Source organism: Arachis ipaensis, chromosome B9 (assembly GCF_059453495.1).
Source record: "Arachis ipaensis isolate K30076 ecotype BB chromosome B9, ASM5945349v1, whole genome shotgun sequence".
Lineage (NCBI taxonomy): Eukaryota > Viridiplantae > Streptophyta > Magnoliopsida > Fabales > Fabaceae > Arachis > Arachis ipaensis.
The window spans coordinates 136,010,641-136,021,275 of record NC_142444.1 but is presented as its reverse complement, the minus strand read 5'-3'; the positions used below and the strand labels follow the sequence as shown (position 1 = coordinate 136,021,275).

Here is a 10,635-nt window from a genome sequence, read left to right as displayed (position 1 = left end):
ATACTTGGGATTGCCCTCGGTTATCCAACGTTCTAAGAAAGCAACTTCAGTTCCATTAAAGAAAAAGTAAGGAAGAGGGTTCAAGGATGGAAAAGGAAACTCCTTTCATCAGTTGGCAAACACATTTTGATAAAAGCAGTAGGTGAGGCGATTCCTATTTACTCTTTGTCTTGCTTTAAACTCCCTGACTCCCTAATAAGAGAAATTCATAGTATTTTATCTCAATTTTAGTGGGATCAAAAAGGTTCAGAAAGAAAAATGGCTTGAGTAAGCTGGGATCTTATGTCAAGACCTAAAAAAAAGGCGGTCTCGGATTTAAAGACCTACGAGCCCAAAATCTAGCATTGCTTACTAAACATTGCTGAAAACTAGCTACCCAACTAGATTCTCTTATAGCCAAGGTCTATAAAGAAATACTATAGATACAGTTCTATCATGAAAGTAGAGACGGGTAACTTACCTACTTGGGGATGGCGAGAGTGTTCTAGAAGGTCGTTCAATTCTCAAAAAGCAGCTTATTTGGCAAGTTGGCAATGACAACAACATTCAAATTCTCACTAACCCTTGGCTCCCTCTCAATCATCCATTCCTAATCCCTCCTTCAACTGTCACAGAAATTTAGAGACATAACATTATGTGGATAAAAGATTTAATATTACCCAATAGAAGCTGGAATCAGAATCTAATTAATCAACTATTCTTACCTGAAATTAGTCAGCCAACAATCTCAGAAGGTGAAGATAGACTTCAATGGAATGCAACTCGAAGCAGAAATATGAAGCAAGCGCTGGTTACTAAGTGGAGTATCATTTCAAGCACTCTCCAATAGAATTTTGCCCAGAAATTTTTCAACGTAAAGAAATATGGTGCCAAATGTGGAGACTCTCTCTTCCTCCAAAATTGAAGATTTTTCTCTCAAGAAGCATGTACGAGAAGCTCCCCGTCCTTGACCTGCTCAACCAGCGCTTCTCTTCCATTTTCCCATTATGTCATTCCTACCAACAAGATGCAGAATTGATCAATCATTGTCTATTCTTATGCGAGAAAGTAAAAGAGGTGTGGAATACAATCTCCATCACCATAAATTTTGTCAACAACAACTCACCTTCCTTTTGGTCGGTCTGGTCAGAGAGATCTGAGCACTTCAGAGTTCGACATGGTGAGTCATCGTAGTTGGTGTTGTTAGCAACATTGTGCTAAAAAATTTAGAAATTCAGAAACAGCATGATCTTTGAACAAGAATTGATCCCTCCAGAAACAACAGTGGAGTCATGCTTGAAGCTTGTGAATGAGTTGTCTTCCAATTTCTAGTTCGCAATCAATTTTCTTTTCCTAATCTATTTTCTCTTTCATTCGTGTTTTGTTGCTGTATTCACGCTTTAATGAACTTTGGAAATTTTCTCTTTCTTTTGCTATGTGTGCTAACATGGACCCCATAGCCTCAGTCAATGAATAAAGAATTTGAATCCTCTAAATTTTAAATTTCACTTTAGAATGTAAAGTGTGATATCTCCCTTGAATAGTTTCTCTCTCATATCTTCTCTTGGTCTCACTTATAAAATAAATGGTGAGAAATCACACTTTATCTTCTAAAGTGAAAATTCAAAATTTAGAAGATCCAAATTTATAAATAAAATACATCTATCTTTGAAAAAAAATAAATTATATTAAATTTTTAATTTTGATAAATAAAAACCAACTTTAAAAAAATTCTCTTAGTTTTTTTTTTAAAGCTTTCTTAACTTTTAAAAACTACAAGTACAAGTAGATGAGCTATTTGTTTTACCGAACATAAAATGAAATACTTATACTTTTCAAAAGAATTTAATAAATTTACCAAATTAAGCCTTAGTTTAGTAAAATTTTTTGAAAAGATATTTGTGTTTTAAAAAATTTTCATGTTTATTTTATGTTTGATAAATAAAAAAGATACAAATTCATATATATAAAATTAAATTTAAATAAAATTTATAAATTTTTTATTTTATGTTTAATAGATAAAAAATATTATATACTTATGCTTGTAATTTTTAAAAGATAAAATATACCTTTAAAAATAATTTAAAATTATTAAAATTAAAAAATTTATATAATTTTATATATTAATTAATATTTAAATTTAATTTTTATATTAATATTTATTATAATATTTTTAAAATTTAAAAATTATTTTATCAAACTAAACAAAGGGAAATCAAATTTCTTCACCTTCCCTGCTATAAGATTAGGACGTACCCCAGACTCCCAGAAAAGACGAGGGATCCAGGAAGCTTCCGTTTTTATTTATATATACATTTCTTCCTGGACCATTATTTCCGAGAGTGCATTGCATAAAACAAATTCAATTAATAAAGGTGATATTCAAGTTGACCATTACAATCAACCAAGACTACTTCAGATATTTTATTAAAAAATCTCTTATTTGAACTTGGTGAACAAGCCACATAGATGACTGAGCTCGCACGATATAAAGCGAGCAAGAGTGAGGAGGTGACACAACACAAAAATGGAAGATTTGAAGTTACATGGATTTTGGTATAGTCCCTTTACGATGAGGGTGGTATGGACCCTGAAGTTGAAGGGTCTAGCATATGAGAACATTGAAGAAGATCGCTACAATAAGAGTCCTCAACTTCTAGAATACAACCCTGTGCATAAGAAGACTCCAGTGCTTGTTCATGGTGGAAAACCCATTTGTGAGTCCATGATCATTGTTCAATACATTGATGAGTTATGGCCACAGAATCCATTGGTCCCTCATGATCCCTATGAGAGAGCTCAAGCAAGGTTTTGGGTTGCATATTCTGAACAAATGGTAAGATTTTAGAAACTATTATTTGTGTTTGTTAGTGCTTTCAACTCCTTGGATACGATTGCAAATATGGAAATAAAAGTTTATTTTGTTTTAAGATAAAAATAAATGTATGAAAATTTTATATTTTTCCATTTCCTGTCTTATCATTTTTATATCAAATATAAAATTCAATTACAATCTTTGAACTAACAATGTTAGCAAGAACTTTTTGGCGCTTGATCCCTAACAAGATTCTAGCTTTCTATGTACAAATAATAATTATATTGATTTAATGTCGTCAATAATTAATGGATTAACGTTTATACTAGGTTCCTGCACTGCCAGCACTCATCCGAAGCACTACGCCTGAGGAGAAAGAGAAGGCTGTAGAAATGATCTGGGGAAATTTCAAAGTCCTTGAAGATCATTGCTTAGCTGATAAGAGGAAATTCTTTGGTGGGGACAAAATTAACATTGTGGACATAGCTATTGGATCACTCTTCACATTTTTTGTGACTGCAGAAGATATTAAACAAGTGAAGATCCTAGTAGCTGAAAAGTTCCCTCTCATACATTTATGGTTTGATAATTTCAAGAATGCCCCAGTCATCAAAGAAAACTTCCCTGATAGGGAGAAAATGGTGGCTACTACAAAGCCTATCATGGAGAGGATGTTGGCATCTTCCTAAGAAGTCATCATCAATATGCTTGTTTCTTTATATTCCCAAACTCCAACCTTTTGTTGTGTTAGTCTTACTGACTTACTGAGCTTGTAAGTTAGATATAATAAGAGTTTGAGTTTACTGTTTTTCCTAAAATAATGAATTAGGTTTCCTTTTAAATCATTCTCAAACCTCTTAGAATTAGGTTGGAATTTATTATGTAACATGTGGATTTAAAAAGTTTTTTTCATTTAGTAGAATTTGGTTTACTTCTTATAATATATAAGTAGTTTTACTAGTGAATTTGGTTTAATTCTAATATGAATTAATTTTAATCATAATTTTTTATTGCAGATGGCGGTGAGCTAAAAATTCACCATAAAGCATTGCAAAAAATAGCAGAAATGACGGATTATCTAAAAATGTACAAAAAAAAATGTAGAAAAATTACAAATATAATAAACTATAAAATCTATCTATATAAACAACTTTTTTTGTCATAAAGCATCCAACTAATATAGTAAATATAGTAACAAATTTAATAAATAAATATAACATCAAGTGTAAATCATAACTCAAAAGTCATAAACAAACTATAAAATAAACGACATAAAATATAAAAATTATAAACTATTTATATTCTAACTCTTATCAAATTCATTTTAATTATCACAAAAGCTACACGTAAACCACACAATCAATTATCACCAGCTACGGTAGATGATTGATGGTAATTATGAAATTTGTTTGATGATAAAAAAAATAAGTGAGGGAGAGATTGTGTGAGCAATAAAAAACGGAAGACAAAAAAAAAGTTAAAATTTGTCTAATTATAAATGTTAAATAAGGTAAATTTTAGTTAATTTTGACTAAATTTTTTTTGTTATTAAATATTTCCTAAAAAAAATATTATTAAATCAAGTAAGTTTGATTTTATAATGACTAATTAATATAGTGTGTAGTGTGATTAAAGTATTTTCAATGTCATAATATGTATAAAAGTTTATTTAACCAAAATGAGGTTTTATTCTTTTAAATGAGATTCTTCTCATATTTGCATCTTGATGACTGTGAAGGTGATATTTTTTTTTTTACTGTTTTATTAGTGTTCTCTATATGGTTGTGTTTTTCTTTTTGTAAGCTATACATCACTTATACATCTCCTTTGTTTTAGGGTCAAGCATTTTTAGATTATATTAAGGATATTATTTAACCCAAAAAATCAATAAGACTTTCGCATGGCTAATTAGCTGATTTTTCCTATCAATATTTTATTACCGTGAAAAATTGTATATAGAGTTTAAAATAGTTGTGTGTTAAATAAACTAGTGTAAGATTCGCATTACACGCTGGACAAATGTTGATCCAATATAAAAATTAATTGGCATTATATCTACTAATATTAATACTTGTTATGTTTATGTTGAAAAAATTTTCATGTATAAAAAGTAAAAAATCAATTATATATTTCTTGGTTAAATATTGCTCCATCCTCCATTTTCGATAGTCCAAATAATCTTTTTTTTTAAGCTCATATTAGTGGATTCCACTTGTATAAGAAAAGGATATTATATACGTGTATTTAAATAAAATTTGTATCACTATGTTACCTGCAAAAAAAAATAACATTAAATAATTAATACAAATAATTTTTATTACAATCATACAAACAACGATTACTGATTATATTACATTTAGTTATATATTTAGACCCAAATTTACTATTTCGGTTTATGATAGCGAACTATTAAAAAATCAAATAACATCGTTCAACAAAATGAAAAAACTAATTAAAGACCCAAATCTCATCAGGTAGATAATTAGCACTAAGTGTAAATTATAACTCAAAAGTCATAAGCAAGCCATAAAATAAAAGACATAAAACATAAAAATTATAAATTATTTACATTTTAGTTCTCATTAAATTTATCCAAATTAACATGATTATTATTCTGTCTCTCTGCCTTCTCATCATCCTCTAATTCAGTATCATTAAATTGAATTTCCTCTTCTTGTTCTTCTTCATTTTCAAAATTCTCTTCATCTTTAAATTCTGGTTCTTCTTTCACTTCTATAATTACTGCCTTTTCTTTTCCTTTTTTGAAGCCTTAGACCCACTTGGTCCATCCTTTACACCACCCCTTGCAGTTGCAGGTTCTTTTTTTTATTATTATTTTGTTGTCTTCTCCTAGTATTTGTCGTAGGCTCATGTCCTCCCATTTCTTCAAACAGAAGGTTCCAACTCAAAGTGTTGTCATCTTGATGAACTAAATCAGCATCATGATCCACATTATCATCATCTCGAAAGGTGGCAGTCCCAATTTTTTCAACTAACCACTCATCACACTTATCAATGTCATTGAGTGCAATAGGGTCAACTTCATCTTTAAGATTGTACCTTTCTATGAGTTGTTGGTTATACTTTATGAAGACTAAACTCTTCATCTTTTTATGATCAAGCCTATTTCTTTTTTTTAATATGAATATGCTTAAATATACTCCAATTGTGCTCACATCCTGAAGCATAAGTCAAGTTTAAGATCTTAGTAGCAAGGTCTCGCATGTTTGGAGTTTCATGCCCCATATGTCCGCCACCAAAATGCTATGAAATTAAGATAAATTTGTCTAAGATTTTAATCGAACTAAATTTATAAAGCTTTGTAAAATTTATAACAATCTTATCGGGTGAAATCTTTTTCCTCTGAGATTTTGTAAAATTTGATCCAAAAAAAGTCCATAGACAGCCTTGTATAGTGCTTGCTCCTCCAATATCTTCTGTTGCACAGCTTGACTTGGCACCAATCTAGTGATGCACTCAAACCACCCTTTTATAACTTCTAAATCCAGCTCAATGCGAGGGTTGTCATAAAACAACTCCGGATTTAGAAAATGACCAGCTGCATGCAACGGACAATGAAGTTAGCAATTCCATCTGTTGTCAATGATTTTAAAAACATCATTGTACTTGCTCTCATCATTAAAAAATATTTTCATGATGCATTCATTTGCCTTCTCTATTGCTTCATAAATATATCCTATTGGTGGCTTCTTCTCCCCATCAACAAGTCTAAGCACCCGAACAAGAGGGCCCATGATTTTAAGGATGTACTTGACATGATTCTAAAAGGAGAGCATGATAACAATCTTTGTTGCCTCCCTCCCCTTTGCCTCCTTTGACAACTTATTCTTTGCCTATTCATTTGAGGTGAACATTCTTCTCATATTTCCTTTCTCCTCATAAAGCATTTTCAAAGAGAGAAATGAAGTGGCAAATCGGGTGACTGCATGCCTTACCAACTTCTTGCCATTTGTGAAGTGTCTCAACATAGCTAACATGCTAGAGTGACTATAAGTGAAGCTAACCAAAGAAATGGCCTTTTATGGTTTTTTGAATAAATGATAACTTTTCAATGTCCTCAAGCATCAAATCAAAACAATTTGGTCTTTTCTCCATCAGCAACTTACCGGCAAGAACATAATTGCTCCCATTATCAATTACAACTTGAACAACGTTTTTCTCACCAATTTTCTTCACAACATCATTAAGAAGCTCAAATAATTTCTCACCAGTCTTCACATAATCAGAAGTATCAGTAGACTTCAAAAATATTATTCCAGCTGGAGAGTTTACAAAAAAAATAATAATACTCTTTTGCCTCTTATCCATCCAAGCATCTGACATAATAGAGCAGCCATACTTTTTTCATTGTTCTTTATGACCCTTTAACAATCATTTTTTCATTAAGCAGCAGAATCCTTAGAGCATGATAACTGGGAGCAGGTAAATTGGGACAAAAGCTTCCCACAGCCCACAACATATCTTGAAAACTCTTCAACTTTATTGGGTTCAATGGAATCCCAGCTTGGTAGAGCCACCGTGCTATGTATCGATTAACTCTACGAAGTGCTTCCTTATTATATGCTTCCTTGATGTTCTGCTGCCTCAATTTCTCTTTTATTTCTTGCAATGGCAATTTCAGGTCTGCTAACAAACAAGTCCATTAGACCTCTCATACTAGTTGCACCGCCTCTAGCACTACTTGCACCCTCCCCCCCCTCTAGCTGCTGCCATTGGAGCTAGATTATGAGGTTCGTCAATTCCTTGAGCATCTTCTTCTGACAATCCGCACTCAAACTCTCTAAGTCAAGTTCCCTAGCATTGACACTCTGTTCTTCGGTGCTTCTCGGTGTGGCACTTTGTCTTCCTCGATTCTTTTTCTTATTGTAATACTCCCATAATTCAGCAATAACATCCTTTGGGACCATTTTACATCCAGCAACGTTTCCAGACTTGATCATTAAGTGCTCTTTTGCCCATGTAATACCTCCTTTCATAATCCACAAAAATTACATACAGTGTCATTGGTATTTCTTTCTTCTACCGTACTAATATATTTTCAGCCTGGGTCAATTCTGTTAGAATGGACAGGAGCTGCAGGACCAACAAGGCCAGTACTAGTAGCAAGATCAGCCGAGGCAGGGTAGGAGCATTAGAATCAAGGGCTTGTCTAGAAGTGGACATAGTAAACTGAATGAAAAAAAATTAGAAGAAGAAAGGTTTAACACTGATTATTGATAAAGAAGCGGCAGCAGGGAAGAGAGAAAAGAAAAAAATAGGACCAAAGAAGGTGAAACAATATGTACGAACCAGAGAAGGAACCGTGGTTAGCAGTGGCAGTAAGGAGTGGCTGTGGTGATGAGCAGACGTGATGATCGGTGCCACTAGCGGCAGCACCGACCAACGGTGGTGGCAACGAGCGGCGCGACGATCGGCGGCGATGGGTGGCGGCGTGTCGCAGAAAGTAGGAACAAAGACAGACAGAAGTTTTTTTTTTTTTAAGATGAGGCAATGGAGGGAGTTTTTGAATGAGGCTGATTATTAGGGTTAATGGTTAGTGGGATCACTTAGGTTTGCTAAAATACCCGAAACACCCTTAAATTTTTATGGAAAATCCGAAAAACTCCCGCAATTTCTGCCATTTGAATTGCGTTCCGCCATGGCGCCACCGCAATTGCGGCCGCCATGGCGCCCCCCATGAAAACCCCAATGCGGCGCCCACTATATGGCGGCAAGGTCAAAACCCGCCTCGCCATACCGTTATGGCGCCGCCATAACCGCAATTTGAAAACACTGTTTTTAATTTAACACTTGAGAAATAGTCCAATTACTATTGGCTTATTGGATCCTGTCAACAACCATCATGGCAAGGAAGGACGGGTTCCAAGTTTGGGAGAATGGGAGAAAAGAAAGAGGCTTAAGATTTGGGAGTGGCCAAGCCAATCAGAAAGGCATCATCAGAGTTCATATCGAGATCCAATGGAGAGCACAACACTCAAACTCTTCTAAATGATGTCTTAGGCCTAGGCTCAATTGCTCTTTCTAGGCATAACCCAAAAAATAAAGAATCAAAAAAATTACAATGATAATTAACTCTTTTGGGATCATAAACAAGTCAAACACCATATTATAGAACATTCTTCTATAAATAGCATAGTCACCACTTTGCGGCCACCATAGACGACACTAAAAACAACTGTAATTTTTTAGAGCATAGTTAGAAACATTTTGGAGTAAAATATATAATTGAGCAATGTAAATATCCAATCCGTAAACAAAAATAGATGAAATAAATAAAATAAAATAAAACAGGAAGACAAAATTAGTTCTTTGATCTTCAAAATATTCATTCCATTAAATTAGTCTTTACAAGATAATCTGCTTAGAACAAGTGTCAGTAAGAGGAAAATTCACATAGCCTAGCAACCACCACTTCCATGTTGATCTAAAATTAAAATTCAAATAGAACCTCTATTGGTAATTTTGGGTTTTTTTTTCTAGGTAAGAGATCATTATTGAAATGAGCAAAGAAGATGGATAATTGGTTACATGGTCAGTATTGGAACTTGTATAGCTTTTAAAGCGAAGCTATGGGTATAATTTATGCGTTAAAAGTTTCTTAGGATATTGGTATAAAACATTTAAACAACTGTAGAGACTTGTTCCGAGGTTACCTGAAACGTTAGTTTGGGTCTAAATGTCGGGTCCAGATCTCTTTGTATGGCAGCATCCGACTTATTGTTGTCGAAGTGCCGCCTGTCCGAGTTCCTTGTGAGGAGAGGGGTAGTGGTACCTGCAAGAGACTTTGATGCTTAAGTTAGCAAGGGTTTTAGACAAATTTTAGTAGAGTAGAACGTAAAATTATACTTGAGAGGTGTCAGTGTATTTATAGTAGAGTCATTGACCACCTTTGTTGGAGTAGTTCTACCTTTATTGATGGATAACCATTTCCTTTATCTTGGGAGTTTGTTGAGATCACCTTTCTAGATGAAGTGAAGAGATTCGCGGAGGCAGTTACTTACTTTGGGCAAGTAGAGTTGGGCTCCCTTGATGGTGTTTGACCTCTTCAAAGAGGTCGGGTAAGCGTGGAGACCAACCCTTCTGGGTTAGGCCCTTCATTCTTTAGTAGGTCTAGCTTTAAGTTTTGGGTTAGGATATGAACAAGACTAATTCTAAAGAAAGTTTGGATGGTATTAACAAAGGAGAACATGCAGGAGCATTGGTATTTTGTGTTTTAGTTTTTTTTTCCTCCAAAGTTATAGAATTTATTGCAATAAAGAGAAGTATAGTTGTAAACCATTACATCTGTGAAGGAGATTTCCCAAAAGAAATAATAACAAAAAATTCTAAAGAGATCAATTGTCTAAAGAAAGAAAAGAAAGTGAGTAAGTAAATTGAAGTCTTCGTGTCACTGTAGAAAAGGAGTAGAAGTGCACTGTTGTGGTTTCAACCACTGCCGTGGATGCAAGCTCGTCAGTGTCTTCCAAATTCCTTTGCCACACGGTTTGTCTGAGATAGAATTTCCTCAGGATTGATTCTTCTCTTCTCAAACATATGAGTATTTTTAGCTAGCCATGATTGCCATAGCAGGTATGTCATTCTTCAGCTCTGATCTTTGAATTCTGGTTGCTTCTTCATCGTATCTATTGTTTGATTCCACCAATTCCATGTTTCCAGTGATGGGTCTTGAGGAATTGCACTTGCCAGTGATGGGTCTTTTATGTATTTTTGTCATTACTGTTATACCTCCATGAATGAGCTTCGACACAAAATTTTTTATCTTCGGCTGACATTGTAGCTTTCATATACTTTGCCAGAGATTCTTGTCTTGAAATCAGTCA

General features: G+C 33.6%; 1 protein-coding gene and 1 pseudogene across 1 annotated transcript; one reads left to right on the top strand and one right to left on the bottom strand.

Moving 5' to 3' along the window:
* Positions 1 to 2,317: 2,317 nt before the first annotated feature.
* Positions 2,318 to 3,759, top strand: LOC107619273 (putative glutathione S-transferase). Its single transcript, XM_088498252.1, has 2 exons — positions 2,318 to 2,815; positions 3,124 to 3,759. Exons 1-2 carry the CDS (start codon positions 2,507 to 2,509, stop codon positions 3,481 to 3,483), a joined length of 669 nt encoding a protein of 222 aa, XP_088354378.1. The 5' UTR covers positions 2,318 to 2,506; the 3' UTR covers positions 3,484 to 3,759.
* A 1,827-nt stretch (positions 3,760 to 5,586) lies between these two features.
* LOC148546459 (uncharacterized) lies at positions 5,587 to 7,458 on the bottom strand (annotated as a pseudogene).
* Positions 7,459 to 10,635: the final 3,177 nt, after the last annotated feature.

What these genes read in the sequence shown, in the direction of transcription:
- LOC107619273 (XM_088498252.1), top strand. Translation starts at nt 2,507, where the DNA reads ATGGAAGATTTGAAGTTACATGGATTTTGGTATAGTCCCTTTACGATG. An exon ending in TTGCATATTCTGAACAAATG is followed by an intron (nt 2,816 to 3,123) that starts GTAAGATTTTAG and finishes CGTTTATACTAG; the next exon opens with GTTCCTGCACTGCCAGCACT.